Source organism: Natrix helvetica (genome assembly GCF_964273705.1).
Source record: "Natrix helvetica genome assembly, chromosome: 4".
In the NCBI taxonomy this organism is placed as follows: Eukaryota; Metazoa; Chordata; class Lepidosauria; order Squamata; family Natricidae; genus Natrix; species Natrix helvetica.
This window is the reverse complement of record NC_138550.1, coordinates 52,615,338-52,633,516: the sequence shown is the minus strand read 5'-3', so window position 1 is coordinate 52,633,516 and position 18,179 is coordinate 52,615,338. Positions and strand designations below refer to the sequence as shown.

General features: G+C 35.4%; 2 protein-coding genes across 4 annotated transcripts in view; both read left to right on the top strand.

Annotated features, from left to right (window-relative positions):
- Positions 1-4,987, top strand: part of URB1 (URB1 ribosome biogenesis homolog) — a 61,598-nt gene extending 56,611 nt beyond the window's left edge. For 2 of the 3 annotated variants that reach the window (XM_081952734.1, XM_081952733.1), the window contains exon 39: positions 888-4,987. In XM_081952734.1, coding sequence (XP_081808860.1) covers positions 888-1,099 — 212 coding nt within the window. In that variant the 3' untranslated portion in view covers positions 1,100-4,987. The remainder of the gene's footprint in view (positions 1-887) is intronic. The other variant, XR_014175351.1, reaches the window with a different exon arrangement.
- A 2,091-nt stretch (positions 4,988-7,078) lies between these two features.
- Positions 7,079-11,814, top strand: MIS18A (MIS18 kinetochore protein A). The gene is made up of 5 exons (XM_081951499.1): positions 7,079-7,406; positions 8,636-8,702; positions 9,133-9,255; positions 10,215-10,308; positions 10,904-11,814. Exons 1-5 carry the CDS (start codon positions 7,211-7,213, stop codon positions 10,982-10,984), a joined length of 561 nt encoding a protein of 186 aa, XP_081807625.1. The 5' UTR covers positions 7,079-7,210; the 3' UTR covers positions 10,985-11,814.
- Positions 11,815-18,179: the final 6,365 nt, after the last annotated feature.

The window sequence follows — 18,179 nt, the reverse complement described above, 5'->3', positions numbered from 1 at the left end:
ATAACTGGAGTGGGTGGGTCCTACTGGAAGATGTTCATGGCAGATCTTTTGAAGACTAAATTAAATCTATAAATCAGATACTCGAATACTAATAACTAGGAATATCTAAACTAGGCATGTCCAACCTGCCAGATGCAGACCGCATGTAGCCCTGGACAGCTAGTTATGCACCCCGAGACCATACAGTTTTAGCGTTATGATGCAATTTATACACATTGACTATATTATACATTTTATGTGTGGCCCAAGAAAATTCCTCTTCATTCAGTGCAGCCCAGGCAAACCAAAAGGTTGGATATCCAGTATCTAAACCAGTGTTTCTCAAACTTGGCGACTTTAAGTCCTGTGGACTTCAACTCCCAGAATTCCCCAGCCAGCTATGCTGGCTGGGGAATTCTGGGAGTTGAAGTCCACAGGACTTAAAGTCGCCAAGTTTGAGAAACACTGATCTAAACCATTCTCAGTACAAAACAAAACAAAAGGTCTGTTTCAATCAGGGTAGAAGTATGCCAGGAGAAGCACATGAAAAGCCAAGACATGAGTAGCTGAAGGGAGGAAAGCTGATGGGGACAGTTCTTGAGTGGCATGGTGGCATATGTCATACTGGGACATCAACAGAGGCTGAGAAGGGCAGGCACAGAGCAAATTGAGGGGTAGACCAGAGGGATATGCTATGTTGGGATTTGCTAAGAGGTGAAAGGACAGAAGACAGAATATATAACTCTCCCATATAAATTTTGCTTTGTATAAAACCAAAGTGTTATGGTTTTGGCCTGCCCTATCCCAACAGAATTTCAGCCATAGAGTAGGTTCTTTCAAGTTTGAAACAAAGTTGTTTCCCCATGTTATGCATACCCCATTTGTAATTATCATCTTCTTTTTCCTAGCTGCAAGCATTTTCCTTACTTCAATTTATATTGGAGACATTTGGCTAGGAGCAAGGCAACCAGACCTGTTTATGACACACATTAAACTAATATGTGGAGCAACCGATACTGAACGAAACGACAAAAAAAGGTTGGAATTTGAAGATTCGATGGTTTCTCTCTGCAAAGACATAAACTCATTTTTAAGTCTTCATCGTCATAGTCAATCTTAAACTCAAAACATTTGTCAACATTCCTATCTTGAAACTAAAAAATAAATAAAAAGAACCACTGTGTACAATTCTACAGGAATTGTTTCAAAAACAATGTCTATTTTCCTACTAACAGTAGTATAATTTTAAGTTATAATAGGCATGATTTCAGATAAACTTACGTTTTTTTCAGAATTTGGCAAAGCTGGTTTTAGATGCTAATTTTGTATATTGTGTTTTAAACTGCTGGAAAAAGTAATGAACAAAACATTGGTTTGAGGTTAATAATTTTGTAGTAAAGTAAACATAGAATAATGTTTACTGTTGTGTGAAATGAACATATCCATTAGAGTTGTGTATGCTTTGAAAATGGTTTTAGAAGTAGTGTTTTGTTTTATGAAGAAACAAAAAACATTTTAAAGCAACTTTTCTTTCCAGGCTTCTGTTTTAATAAATCACATTAAAAGGTGAAGTTGCTTTAATGGGGTGATCTTTTAAAAAGCAGTATTTTTGTATTATGTTCATCACATAAAAGCCTGAAAAAAATTACAAAGAATAAATATATATATGCACGCATGCACACACACACATCCCAAATATTGGAGGGAGCATACTGCTTCCCTTTTGCCTTTCAGCTCCACCCTAGGGGCTTTCCATTTATATATATAAACTGTTGAATATTTATTTCTTGTTAGAATACTATCCTGATTTAGAAAGCTTAAACTGGGTCCATATTGTGAGACAAAAACCTCAAAATAATATTTATGCAGAAATTGCTTCAGCTAAATGTGATTTCTCAACTATAAGAAGCCATTCCTTTAATTCAAAGTACATAATGCACAGGCTTCATACAATCTCATATCAGGATCCAGAAACTAGCTGAAAGAAAACAAGACCACAGAAGTGTCAGGGTTATATTTTGTTTTCTTTTCTTTTATCATGTTACCAGGCTAGTCTGTCATATTCATTTACAAGAAATTGTCTACCACATTATTTTGCAAAAGTGCTTAGCTGTTTTCTGTAAGGGTGTAATGAAATCTGACTTCATTATCTGTTATGAATTTATATGTTACATGTATTATATTTATTAACATATTAATATTTTTGAGAAAAAAACTAATAGAAGAAAAAAAGGGGCCCAAAAAAACACACCATGAAGTGAATCATAGGAATTTACAAGCAAATCAAATTGGCTAAAATGAAATTTATTAAGATAAACATTTTCAACATTAGATTTATATAATTGAGTATTCTACATTGCAAGTTATATTTAACATCCAAATAATATATAAACAGCAGTAAAATAAATACATTATAAATCATAAAGTAATATAACTATAATAATTTATGTCCAAACAAATCACTGAAAATTAGAATATTATCTCTTGAAATTTTAGATGTGGTACAAACTCATATATAGTATTATAATCCTTAAATGGTTCCCAAGTTACTTTTGAAATATAAAGGTTATTTTGGACATAGAGGTATACTCCTACGGGTTAATTAGCCATTCTTCTGAGAAAGAATTCTGTGTACTTTCCTATCAGAAGTGTAAAGAGTCCTTGCAGCAATTAACATGTACAAAGCTGTTCCAGTGTACTTTGTGGGGATATAAGCTTTGATAATATTAAATTGGTTGGAAAGGAAACTAAGCTTTTATAAATTGTTTCAATCCATTAGAGATTAGTTTTCAACATGGTTGGGCTGTGCAACATTGCTACCAAATATGGAAAAATGATCCAACCTGATTATTACATTTCCAGTAATTCTTAGAAAATGAACTACACCTGTCATTGTAAAATTTTGCCCAATACTATACAACACTATTGAAAATTTTACATTACAGAAAAGAAATTTTTTTTTACTATTTTTATAGTAATGCTGTTTCCAATACATGATATAGTCTATATTCAGATAAAAAGATATGTAACTTTAATGTTGCATATACATGCATACATAGAAATGTTTGTATTTTATAAAGTGAATAATTTATAATATAGAGCCACTGTATTTTGTTCCACTGAATCTCAGGCATAACTACTTTTTAATTAGTCTTAAGTAATGTTCAATCACATCTTATTTGCAATTAGGAACAAAGTCAATCTGCAAAATCAGTCAGTTTTTTTTTTTTATAACAATCATTTTGTATTGTGTAAAAATACAAGTAATGTAATATTTCTACTACTAATTCAATAGAGATCTGGTTCTGGTTTTATTCAATTTCCTTAATGATTTGAAGCATGACTTTTAGCTTCTAATCTGTATATATAATATTAAAATTTTTGTCTCATCTATGTATATAATTCATTTGATATTTTTTAAATTAAATTGTGGATTTCATATTTTCTGGTAAATCTACCCTTTTGTATTAAATACTACAATGATTGTTATATAACGAAAAGGCCAAAGTATATATATTTTAAAGAATTATAAGTTTTTTTACATGGTTATTCCTCCTAGTACATTGTACTATAATATAATATGTAGTAGGCTTCGTATTTCATTTGTGAGAAAGTTTTACACAGAATTGTCCGTATGGTGACATGGTAAACTATTACTTGAACAGAGACCTTCAATTTCTTCTCCTTGGTTATCTACAGATGTTCATACAATGTCATTGTTAACAAGATTTTGATGAATAGTTTCCGAATAATTCCATGGAAACTTCTTTGATCTTCCAGTCCTGGGAACAAAATTGCTAAATTAAGTTTGATTATCTTTAAAGTGTTATCAGGTATTATGGGAAATCAGTAATAACTGATAATCGAACGTTCATATTATAAATTTATTGCTCAAATCACACTGAACCTTATACTAGTGAGGATTTCAAACTAGCATGTTTTTAATGCTAAATTGGTTTTTAATAACAATAGCTTCCTCTACAATGTTTAGTCCCAGTAATGTTTATTTGGTCAATGTCCAGCAATGCAATATTTATCTGTATGGAACTGTTGATCACTTTCTGAGAGGTTGTCTATGTGAGATTGGCTGTTAGATCAATGTATTCTGCAAATTGATCAAACACTATGTCTAAGATATATAAATTCCAAGTACATATGTAGACATTCTTCCCACAAAAAATTGATGTAATCTTTAAAATAAAAGAGCATTAAATTTGGCAGATTAGATCCAAATTTATTTATTTCAATTTACTTTAGTTGGAACTAATGTTTAATTAAAGTAAATTGAAATGAATAAATATGAATCTAACCTGCCAATTTTGTAGGAGGTAGGAGATGAGAAAGTTTATAGCAGGGGTGTCAAACTTGCGTCATCATGGCATCATCATGTAACGTATCAGGACTTTTTTCCCCTTCGCTAAACCGGGCGGGGGCAGGGCCAGCATGTTACACAACTGGGCCACGGGTTCGACATCCCTGGTTTATAGGAATCTGATATGTTTGCAATATCCAGTAGATACTCTTCAATATATTTTCTTGAGATTCAATAAATTTATTTGGTTATTGGCCATTTTTCTGATACTAAACGCAACATGTGATAAATACATAAATTGCTTGGATTGATTTATTTGTCTTTAAAGTGTTGAAAAGTATTTTCAGAAAAACTGAACTGCAAATAATTAAGAACTCTCCCGACTATGTTTAGTTTATTATGTACTTTAAATTCAGTGATTTATTAAATTGTATGTAAGAGTTAAAGTCATAGTCTTTTCAGTGTATATAAATTTTTTCTAGAGCTGTACAAACTTTATAACTACAAAATCATTTGCAGAATAAAAGATATTTCACTCACTTTGTGGATGTTGTACCAGACTGAGACATGTAGAACAAAATAAAGAAGAGAAATGCCACAAAAGAAAGAAGTCCAATCCAAAAGCCTATGACAATTGAATCTGTTGAAAAATAAATTTGAACTCTTCAAATGAATATGGAAATAAACATATTTATATACAAGTAATTCATATGTCCTTATTCTGTTTAAATATTCAAGAAGAGATTGTCTTTAAAATGTATGCACCATTTCCACTATAAATGGAAACTAGCATCTTCAAGTCTGGCTGAGACTTACTGAGATCAATGAGTATTAGGGTACAGTAGTAGTGAAAGTTAAATATTGAAATCCCACTTTATAAGTCTTGGTAAGATCACCCTTGGAATAATGCATCGAGTTTTGGTTGCCACAAATCTAAAAAAGATGTTGACACTCTAGAAAGAGTGCAGAGAAGAGCAACGAAGATGATTAGGGTACTGAAGACTAAAACATATAAAGAATGGTTGCTGGAATTAGATGTCTAGTTTAATGAAAAGAAGGACTAGGGGTGACATGCTAGCAGTATTCTAATATCTCAGGGGCTGCCACAAAGAAGAGGGAGTCTAGCTATTCTCCAAATCACCCGAGGGCAGGACAAGAAGCAATGGATGGAAACTAATCAAGGAGAGAAGCAATCTAGAACTAAGGAGAAATTTCTTGGCAGAACAATTAATCAGTGGAACAACTTGCCTCCTGAAGTTGTAAATGCACCAACACTTTTTAAGAGGAGATTGGACAACCATTTGTCTGAAATGTTATAGGTTTCCTGCCTGAGAAGACCTCCAAGGTCCCTTCCAACTCTGTTATTCTGTTCTGTTATTTTATTATTTTAATAGTCTATTTAAAACATAAGTTGCAGGTGATTGCCTAGTTACTTTCAAGAGATATTTTTCTAGATTAATCCATTAAAATTGAATACTTTTTATTTAAAAAGAATAAAACATACTTAGGATCTATTTCCTTGTATTCTAGATGTAACAACTGGCCATCAAAAACCTGCCTCTGTGAAGACGAGGAAGATTAAATTTATCTCCACCCATATAATTTTAAGTTTCCCTGGTTCTCCTACCCTAAGACATTTCTATCTGAAAGACTTGCCCTTTCAGTTAAGGGGGAATAAAATATTTATTTCTGCCTAGTGGAGAGAACAGCAGTACTTACATCTGTTGGCTTTCAGCTTACTTGCATCAACTGGAGGTAGATCAAAGTAATCCATATAATATTCATAGCGCACAATATTATTTGTTGAATTGGTCATTTCAGTAGTATAACCAAGGTAGCTTTGGACTCTTAATAGATCCAACACAAAACTATAGTGTTTCCACAAAGCCGAGCTGTAATTGTGCAAATAAATTTTCATTTGACATCCTTAAATAGGTTGAGATAGCAGAACTACTCAGGCTGACCTTCATTTCTGCTGTTGCAGCTGCCAAATGTTAAAATGACACTGAATGTCTCTTGCTTGAAGTATGAGCCTTGGCCCACTGTGTTGTTTGTACTATAATCTAATGCCAACAGTTAAAAATGATTTGCACAGTTAGACAACTGTTTAAATTCATTTTAGAATATCAGATGCTGCTGACAGAAATTTGACAAGGATTGCATAATAGAATAGAATAACAAATAGATAGAATAACAGAGTTGGAAGGGACCTTGGAGGTCTTCTAGTCCAACCTCCTGCCTAGGCAGGAAACCCTACACCACTTCAAATGGTTATCCAACATCTTAAAAACTTCCAGTGTTGGGGCATTCACAACTTCTGGAGGCAAGCTGTTCCACTGATTCATTGTTCTAGCGGTATAAATGTAAGAAGTATAATAGATTTGTTAAAAACTTCATTTTGGGGTAGGGTTTGGCTGATATGGCTACCTGCATCCCGAGAAGTATAAGCGTTTGAGAGAGCAGTATTTGCTGGCCCAGCAGGGTCCCCACACTGTTAACACGTTTAGGCTTTGCCACATGTTTATTTTGCTTTTTATACATGTACGCTCTTTTTTTTCTGTGCAGAGCTGTATTACAGAATAGTACAATCCAAATGCTAGCCACGATTCAGAAGTAAATGAAGCCGGCGCGCCCTTTCCTCGCTCTTCAGATGAAACCCGCTCGCAGACTAGTTATCTCAGCTCTAAATTCAAAGCGCTTCCAAGGCTAATCCATCAACTGAGGCGGCTTTGGGGAGAGCGTGAGTTAGTGCGCATGCGGCACAAATCCCCGCCCCGCCCCGCCCCTGCTTCTGCCTCCTCTCCTCGGGCAAGAAAACGAAACAACCCTGTTGACGTGCTAGAGAGGGGCCGCCCGTTATTTCCGGTATTAAGGCAAGGGAGGAGTCGGATTTCGGCGCGGGTGGTTTGGGGAAAAAAAATGGCGACCCTCCCGTTTGAAGAAAGCTCTCTGTCGGCGGTGACATTCTCTGACAATCTAGAGCCCGGTAATGAGGACGGGGCGAGTGCAGAGGACCTGCCTATGGTGTTCCTGTGCGCCGGATGTAAACGGCCTGTAGGAGACACGCTCAACTGGGAGACTAACGACGAGGAGACCAATTGCATCCTGCTCAAGAGTCAGTGGAAAAAACAAAAAAACAAAGCGCGCGCGGTTGCCTAGCAACGCTGCGCGTTCTAGGTCGACATTCTTTCCTCGACGCGCGCAACGGCCTTGCCAGCCGTCCAGGCGCCGGCCAAGGAATTTCCGCCCTTGGCGTCTTGCCTTGCTCGTTCTCGGGTTGCGGTTCCGTGTTAACAAGTAAACTAGGATAGGTAATCCTCGACTTACAACAGTTCGTTTAAGTGGCCATTCCGAAGAAAGTGACATGACCATTTTGCACATTAACAACCTTTGTGGCCTCCCCAGGATCATGTGATCAAAGTTCAGATGCTTGGCAACTGGCTGCAAGGACACGTGATCACCTTTTGCAATCTTCTGACAGTGTGATGGGGAAGCCAGATTCCCTTAACCGCCTGGTTATTAATTTTTTCAACTGCTGTGATTCACTTAGCAGCTAAGGCAAGAAAAGTCGTAAAATGGGGCATAACTCACTTAACTATCTCACTTAACAACAGAAATTGTGGGCTCACTTGTGATCGTAAGTCGAGGAATACCTGAAGTCATCGTCAGCAGCGATATCTTTTCTTCTAGGCTAAACTTTTCTCCCTTTCTCATATTTGACTACAAGATTATTTAGGGTTTATTCTTTTTCCAAGAACCTGATAATGTTGGCCAAAAACCCAAACCCAAGAGAAGTTGTAGTTTGTCACTGCTGCTGTTGAATTGGTGATCTTCAACAAATTTCATGTTCAACAAAGCTGGTTTATCTGTTGCTTAGGTTGCATATGCTGTTGAACTATTGTTTTTTTTTTACTCATCTTTACTTTTCTATGTTACATATTCATTTGATAACAATAAAGGAGAATATTTGTAGTTCAGGGTTGAAATGTGGGGTCCTTGGTGCTCTCTAGGTTTGCTTGTTTTCTTCCAGATCTTTCATTACTCTAGGTAACATGGGTGCTAGATGTTGCCTAGTTAGGGTAATGAAACCTCTGCAAGAAAACAACTCAGAGAGCACCAAGGACCCCTCATATTCATTTGAATTGTATTTTTTATGCCCCCCTACTCCGAGTGGAATATACCATAAGTGTTTTAATTGTTAAAAGGAAAGCTTTGTTAACCTTTCCTTGCCTATCATACAATTTTGACATTGCTTTCTGGGTTCTTTAGTTTATTAAAGTGGCCTGTCTTTTTATGAGAACATTTTGTTTCTGCTTACATTGATGTGTATCTTTCACATTTCAGGTGTTACACTCAATGTCTCAGTAGACAAAGAGCAAAAACTCTCAAGCCGGGCGGGTGAAACCGGCTGGTAAGTTATGATAACTTCAGAATGAAAGTTATAATTGACTTGTGGCAAAACTTCATGTTGCTGTAGCTGATTACTTTTGATCAAAGCTTTTTTTTTGTTTGAAATGCCCATGTAGTTTAATAATAACCATATGTAGATGTCCTACTCTTTAATTTATCTGAACCCAGCAAACTAATATTATAGTAATATTTGTGTTAGACCATTCAGTATCACAACATAGTACGTTATTTTTCATTTTTGAACATTTTATCAGACCAAGTGTAAAATCAAAAGGGAAGAGGAAAAAAATGGATGAGGAAACCTGAATATGAGGATAAAATCTATAGAGATTATATCTGTTTTTCCAGGAATTTTCAATATTATTAGTTTCATTTGCAAGAAATTCTAAATTAGAACATGTAATTAAAAATAAATCTGTTTTACTTTACAGCATTCTTGAAACCTTATTTTGCTCTGGCTGCAACATGAAACTTGGAAACATTTATAGGTGTACCCCAAAACATCTTGACTATAAACGAGATTTATTTTGCTTAAACATAGGCTCCCTAGAAAGGTAAGCAAACCTTTCACATTTTCCTTAGAATCTCTTAAGTAGAATTGGTTACTTTGGAGATTTAACTTCTTCAATTACAGATTTTTTTTCAAAGGCAAATGAAATGTTTCAAATCTAATGGAATATTATTTAGTACCGGTATTTGTTGCTTTAAATTTATGGAGCATCATTCTTTGTGCTATTGCTTTGTGGAACAAGAAAACTACATCAAATACGGCTCTCATTTTTTAAAAAATTTCAAGTGTAGAGTTTCTGTTCATTTCTGCTTCCCCCATCAAACATCATTATATCCTTCTCTTTATAAAAAAAAATCTGTGAAATAGATATAAGTTCCAGAGATAAGAGTTATTACCACATATTTATATTAGCACTTCAAAATAGTTGACATTGTACATATTGTTTACTTAGAATTTTGATGTTTGCATAATTCTAATCACAATGGTTTTTCCTTTTTAAAGTTTTTGGTACTAAGCTTCATTGTGGGAATAAAATTGAGTCATGCAAATGAAAAATAATGAGTTTATTAGCACCTTTTCCAATTAAAGTCATTAAAACACAGATCACAGAATCTTATGCCATTTAATACAATTGTAATAAATATCAATAACATTATTAATTGGAAAGAGGCCATTACATTATTTCTGATTTTTTGCTACTGAATATTAAAATAACCCTTCCTACAAATTTTCATACTTGTTACAAGAATGGAGAATGCTACAAGGCTTGGTCGTCTGGGCATTATTTTAAAAATGACATTGAGTTGGTTGATCATTTATATTATACTTTGAATTCATAAATAGGTTCAATAGTATTATTAGTATTAATTATTACTACTACAGAAAAATGAGAATTGTTCTCTTATCTTTCATCCTTTGACAGACTCTCTTGCACTGTATACTATAGTCATGACTATTCCCATAAATGATTGTTATGTTGCTTATAACTTATAAATGTCTAAGTTATACCCTAGGGTCATCAGAACAAAAAGCTAACATTGATGAGGAACCTCTTACACTTGAAAGTCGAGCTAGTTTAGAAGAATCATTAGGAAGGGTAAGATAATTATTCTGTATCTATATTTTGTCTTCTATACTTATTTATTGTATATACTGTATTATGATGAACTCTTAAAATCTTTTATTTATATACGAGTAAAATACAGATAAGGGAAAATTTGGGTAGAAAAGAAATACATTTCTTTGTTCTTTGCTGTGTGTTTCTATTTGAAAATATAATAGTTTTTCTGATTAAACATATTAGCACTACTTTTATCTGTTCATGCAACTGCTTATGCTCTTTGCATAATGCTTGTTTGAGACCAATGTATCATGCAGCTCCAAATCCCTGTTTATAAGTTATAAGATATGAAAGGTGGTATCCACCAGGGGTAATATTCACTTACCTTCTCTACTGGTTCGCAAATGTGAGCATGCACATGTGCTTTTGGTGAAAAGAGGACCTAAGTGGGATGCCGTAGAGCCGGAGTGGGTAGGCGAGACCACACGCGATTTCCACTACCGGTTCGGGCGAACCGGTCCAAACGGATAGAATACCACCTCTGGTATCCACTATGAGTTCTCTGAATATACTAATGAAGTAGGAAAAAAGTGGTATATTAAATTGATTTTTTTCAAACTTTATTTAACAGGCAGAAACAATACTGAAAGCTTTAGAACAACGTTTATCTGCAGTCGAATCAAGTTTTGCAACTCTTCACAATATTGGCTGAAAAATATTATTGCTGACATTAATATTTATAATATTAATAAAACCTTTGTATTTACTGTTGTAAAATTGTTGGATTACTGCAAGAGTCTAGTTGCGAATTATAAAAGTCTACCCAGTCTTCTGATTAAGAATACAGACACTTTAGAAACAAAAACAAAATCTCTGGATTTGAAGAAATTTCTAGGAAATCTTGTAAATACACCCACATGGGTCCTTTTGTAATATTTTTTAATCTCAAACATTCTAAATAATTGAAATTCCAATAATTTGTCTGTATTTTTGTCATTTCTGTTGTTTTGTGTACTATGTACAATTTCTTACTTTGGTTGGCAACTTAGATTGGGATGTAGTTAATCTACTTTTTGTGGAAAACATTGCTTTGGATATATAATGGTTTTCAGGGCATTACAGTTGAATCTTTTTTTATTGTAGCAGTCCATTTAATTGTCTGCTAGTTTAAGATATTGATACAATATGTGTAATATACTGGCAGGGATTTATACATCCGTATTTCTTAATTTGTGTTGTTCTAATGATTTTTTTCTACTGTACTTTGAAATATTCAAATATAAATAACTGTTCCAGAAAATTCAAACTAATATGGCAAGATATTCTTAACCAAAAATAAAGCATAGAAATAAGTTGACTATACTAGTTATTTTACAAAATAAAGTGGCAAAAGTTATATAATGTAAACGTTTGTCACTGTATTTCAGAATAATTGTTTCCTAATATCAAGAATGCTGTTTAAAAATCAAAATACTTGAATACAGTGATATACATGTTTCAGTACAAATACAAATTTATAGTTAAACTGCAATTTAAAATTCAGTTTTCTTGTGTCTTTGTGCTTATTTATTACTTTATTCTCTAATGAAGAATAGAATAGAAGCTACGTGTAGTTTGCCATACTGAAATGTCATTTACGTTCCAAATAAATCTAGGTGGGATTAGTCATCACAGATTTCTCATTATGTGTAGCACATTTTGTTCATCTAAATAGAACACATCATGCTGGTTTATCCTTATTTTTTCTTTAAAAATGGAAAAAGCAGCTACTATTCATCAAGCTATAATTTGATATGTAAAGTATGTATGTGTGCTTGTATATATATTGAATGTATAGACATTCAAATATCAGTTCTTATTTCTATTTGTTTAAACAGAATGGGGTAGGTTGAATAAAACAAAATCTGTACTGACATAAGGTTTTACACTGCTGCTTCAGTGCAAAGACTTAAATGGCTCACCATTGCCAATTAGGTTTAAAACCGTGGAATATCATACAGTAATAACAAATCACTTGATACTTCCAGAACAGATAAATTTTCATAAATTCTATCTCCAAAATCTATAGAAAAGCCAAGATTTAACTGCTCTTTGAAATATTGGCAGAGATGAAGCTCTTCTTCACACCAGCATTTTCTTCCAGATCTGAATCGGTAACAAAAGTGCATTATGCTGGTGCCTTTATTTAAAAACATGAAATTATAACTGGGCTAACATCCTTGATCTTATTTGTTATTAGAGGTAGTCTTAACAGTGTCTCTGGGAACAATACAAAGGGATATCTTATAAACTCAATTATATATTTTAAAGGTAGCAAAAGCTTGGTACCTTAAAAGCCTGTTACTAGCAGGGGTTTGGGATTTTCAACATGCTTCCCATTGTTACTGTTCTATCTGTTAAATTAGAAGCGCAGTCTTACTGCTCCATTGGGATGAGCCTGATTGCACTGAGTAAATTGTAATAATTAGCATACACTGAATCATTTTATAAATCTAATGACTGGAATATATCAGTTCAGTTTAAAAATAGATCTAGAAAGAGAGACAAATGCATTTTTAAGTATGTTAATGTAAATTCCAAGATGTGTGGGAGGAAATCGTCAAGGGTAACCATGCATGAATTTTAATTGTTTTCATGGATTAATAGCATAGACTTTTAGAGAGTGGCTGGTTTTAGTTTCTTTTTTCCCCTTGCAGCCCAAAGATTAACTGTAAATCTGTGCCAATTGCTAGGATGTACTTGTAATGACTGCTGACGGCTTTTTAAAATTTATTTAGAAGTGATAATATTTTTATTTTTTATCCCTAATGTATGATAACAACAGCCATGTTAGTTTTGAAAGAATTTGAAAGAATTATATAATTATAAAAGAATTTGCTAAACAGCAATCATTGTAAAAGGTTTCTTAAGAAGATATTGGGGTGCATTCAGACGTCCTTGCTAAAAAGAATACAAATGACTGCAAGGAGTATAAATACTGCCATTCCCCACCATCCAGTCAGAGCATGTTTTTAGCTGGGTTTATGTTTCCCCTTATTTTGTATGCTGCCCAGTGTCCACTGGAATTGGGTGACTAATATAAGGTACTTGTGGCCAAGGCTATCCTTCAGCTTATGTACTATACTTACGCTTTAAAAATAACAGATCCACTCTCAAGCGATGGATCTGGGGTACAGATCTTCAGTTTAAACAGCCTATTGTCCACTCCTATAATTTGGAGAAATTCTTCCAAAGATTTTGTATCAACTGCCTATTTACCATCTATTATAATACCGAAATTTCATAGGACTTTTATATTAGCCAGGGTATAAAAATATTCCAGTGCACCGGTGCCTATGCCCATGTGGTGTCTCTGAGTCATATACTCCTCTGTGGTCCCCTTTACAGGGACTCTAGGATAACCCTCGTCCAACTTGATCACTTTCAATCAGTGGCAAAATAGCTGATTTTCAGTTACATACTTCTTTCATTCCTTCCACTCCAAATTAAAAGTGGAAATGGTAACAGGAAGTCTCCAGCAGGAAACCACATCTATTCTCTTTTTTTAAAATACCCTCGCATTACTTGACAGCAAAAGGTTTCAAAAAACCATAACTTTAGGCTGTTTAATTAAATGTTGGTGGGTTCATTGATAGGATCAAAATGACTTACCTTCCAGACAATTTTTGTTTTCATTCTCATCTATACACTGTTGCCAAAATTGCAAAAAAGGCCAAACATATTTAGTAAAATATGGCAAATAGGGCAAAATTGAGTTGGAATCTTACTAAATCCCACTAACAATATTTCTAAATAAATACTAGTTAGAAATTGATTTTTAAAAGAATGAGATGAAAACAATGCTGTAAGAGAACGGTTCCTAAAAGTACTAATATTTAGCTTATTACAAAATATACAAAAATCAAGGAGATATATACTAAGGAGATGCCCAGTCATTACTTGGTTCAAAGGTATAGCTAATGTGAATTTGCAGGAGGAAATGTTGGTTCAGGAGTAGAATAATTTACGTTGAATACTACAAGATGATAGGCCAAAAACATGGCAGATCTAAGGAGAGAGGGGAACTGTGATGGATGCAGGTATCCTGCTAAATGCTTTACAACCCAATCTTGTGTTTGCTTTCTTCAAAGGAAGTTCTGTACTCTAAGGATTTTATTCCCAACTATGGATACATACCGTGTTTTCCCAAAAATAAGACCGTCTTATATTTTTTTGAACCCCAAAATAAGGGCTTGGCCTTATTTTTTGGGGGGGGGGTTGTCTTATTATTTTGGGGGTGCAGGACACAGCCGCTTGTCAGCTGTTCGCCCCTAAGGCCATGCCAGCATTCCCCCTCCCTGTGCCCAGGTCTTCAGGAGCCCGCTTGCAAGAGAGCAGTGACCTGACCCCTCTTGCCACGTGGTGCCCACCCAATGGACAACCCCCACCCTCCAGCTGAGCAGAGCGCCACTCATCGTCTGAGGGGTATCCCAGGATCATGACCTTTCGGTAGTGCATGAACGGGATTGCCCAACAACGGCTCCAAGGCCAACTGAACCTTCCTTCTAGAGAGCCCATCAGGAGGCCCTGGGTGATCTGCACACTCACAGCTAGGAGTCTGGCAGAGAGAGACTCCCTCCATGCGCTGCCATCAATCCCTGTCCCTCTCGGGAGGGGGGGTGGAGGGTGGACCGTGAGCGGCCCAAAGGTACTAAGCCGCATGAGCCCCTGTTCCCCCCACCACTTAGGCACCTCCCAGTTCTCAACACCCCAGCTGGAAGCTGCTGGAAATGGAGAAGAGGCCGGTTGGGCCAGCCACCTGCTTCCAAGTTTTTCAGGAGCCGGGGCAGAGTCTTGCAGCAGTGGCTGCTCTGGCCTTTCCGCTCTATGGTTCCAGCTCCATGCCAGGCTGTGGCTCCCTTTGCCCTTTGCCGCCTTTCTGCCCCAGCTGCCAGAAGACTCTAGGGCAGAGAGGTGATAACTGGAGCAGAAAGGCGGCAAAAAGCAAAGGGAGCTGCAGCCCGGCATGGAAGGGCGTATAATTAGGCCCACCCCAAAAATTAGGCTGGGCTTATTTTTGGAACATGTCATATTTTCGGGGAAACATGGTAGGATTTCAATAGGACATCATTTCAGTGATCTCAAATCCTAACCACTAAGCTACAGTAATTATAATGCACAAATATAAGGTCTGAAAGCAATATTGTTTCCACAAATTTAGGTTCCCTTATATCCATGATGGTGAACCTATGGCACATGTGCCAAAAATGGCACGCAGTGCCCTCTCTGTGTGCACATCAGGCGTCACCCCCTCCTCCCTGCATGTGTGCGCTCCTCCTGCCAGCCAGCTGGTCTTCAGGTCTCTGCTACACATGCACAGGAGGGGGGACATGCACATGCACAGGGGATAAGGGGAGGGTGTGTGTGCATACACAGCGGGCATGGGGAACGCCTGCATGCACGGGGGGCAGGGCACATACAAATATTGCATTTTGGGGGTTTGGGCACTCAGTCCAGAAAAGGTTAGCCATCACTGCCTTATATGAATATTAGTATGAAATGAATTTTACTATCCCATATGGTAAGGAATATATTGACTGTCAAATCCTGCTGATGGATTTTCAGAATGTATGTAATTAGCCCATATGTACTGTAGGGATTATTTTTTGGTCAGTACCATCCATGTTCTTAAAATTTCAAATATTATAAGTTTAGTAGAACTCTCTCAAGGTAAATGCTAATGGCATTGCAGCCTGAATATGGTAACATAATTAAAATCTCTCTGCACAGCATGGATTTATGCAGATTATAATGCTAATATATGATAAGACACCCAGGCCGGAGAAGTCTGCTCCATGGCTGAGCTTCTGGAAACAAAAATGTTGAGCGTATAGATTCAAATTCTGAAACAGGAAGGAAGGTCATTATTTTAGTGTGACTGATTAGGAGCATATTAAACTGATCTTTATTGATATGGTCACTAAAACAGCAATTTTATATTTGTCTAATGTGTATTTTATTCTACCACAAGGTGGCATGTTTGCCCTCTAGCTGTTATTTCTGGCTTTTTAGTTTTGTTATGGCTTCATTATTTCAAATCTGATACATGGTCCATTAACTTGCCATTGGTTCCTCAAATTTATAGTTAAATCGAAATAAATAAATAAATCTTTCTAACAACCCACTACTTAACTGGAAATGTTTTGTGAGATATTTATGTTCAATTCAATTGTATTCATTTTTTTTACTTAGTAAAAACAAATTTGTACTAGTCAATTTATTTTCTATATTCTCCTTTTTGATATAATGCCACTTTATTTGGGGAAGAAAGAATGCCAGTCAATAATGTTCCCCAGCAATTCCCTTCAACCAGCCTCAGAACTGTCCCGAATAGATCCAGCCACAAGCCGTCCAAGATTAGTCCACAAGGCAATGGCCAATAGTCCATAAAACAATGGAAAGTCGCTCCAAAAAATAAGTCCATCAAACAAACTTAAATCCACCAGGCCAAACTGAAATACATCCACAGGAGCTTACTCGGCAAGAGAAGTTCAGAGTTTCCAAGGCATAAAGTCAAGCAGGAAGCAAGAGGAACAAACACACAACCAGAAACCAGAGGGAATGTAGCAAGCCCTGAAAGTTTTAGTCTTCTGCCTCAATACATTCCTTTTAATAATAAAGTACATTCATTTTAATAATAAAAAATTGGTGGCCTTGGCATACATTTTAAAAATATCCTGCTGGATTCTAATTAGTTTTACTATTCAACTTTATTATCTACCCAGATGAAGATTGGGTACCCAGAATGACTGCTAATGAATGTTCAATCAACATTCCAACAAATCATTGTGATAATTGACTTCAAAGGAAAGAAACCAACATTCTTTCAAAAGGATTAGATACAGGCCACATTTATTTCAGAACCACTAGATTCTCTGATTCTCTGAATGATCCATTATTTTTAAGAGTAAACCTCAGTATCCATTATTGATTGGATAATCCAAGGTGTTACAAAGTTTACAGTTTAATCTAGCACTGAATGAAATTTCCAGTTTTTAAAAAATGAAAAAGTTACAATTTAGTTTTGTCCTATTAAATGAGAATTAGCTTTCATATGTATCTACCTAGTAGTTAGTACAGAGGTCTTCAAACTTTACAAATTTAAGACTTGTGGACTTCAAGTTGAAGTTCACAAGTCTTAAAGTTGCCAAATTTGGGGACCCCTGGTTTAGTAGTTCAGAAAACAGTTTTCTGGTGACCAGTAAAGGAAACATATTTACTTGCTGTTCAGAAGCTTATGAAAAGTACCATTATACTTTTTTATTGTTCAAAGGTGGAATGTAGAAAAAAAAAACAGTGTATGGGGTTGATTAGTAGTGAACAGTGGTAGAAAGTAATTCCTAACCTAAACATTTCAAATCCATTGTTTATAGAATTAATTGAAAAGCTTAAGTGAATGAAAAAATAAACTATTAATACCAAATGCAAATCAAATAGATATAAGAAATGTAATTTAATGCCAATTTAAATATGGTAATTTAGGAAAGATCATGGCAAAGAGGAAGATTCGGTTCACAAATAGAATATTCAGAGTATCAAATTATAAAAGAAAACCTATAGCACTAGGATCAACCAATATAAAATAAGAGATACCCAACTCCTGAGAGTTCCATACGTTACTAATTGAAAGAGGAGGGTTTGACCTTTTTTTCCTTACATCATTTCTCCAATGTAAACAGTTACATTTGCTCTGCTTTAAATGCACAAGTAAGAATCAAATTAATGTCCTATCATAAATCTCTCAATTGTGTTTTACCCTGTGAAGACACAGTTTGGTCTCTTTTGAGCATGGAAACCCTTCACTCTGGTGTATTTTATAATCATAACTATCTATGAAGGCATTGTCTCTCTCAGTATGCTGTATTTAA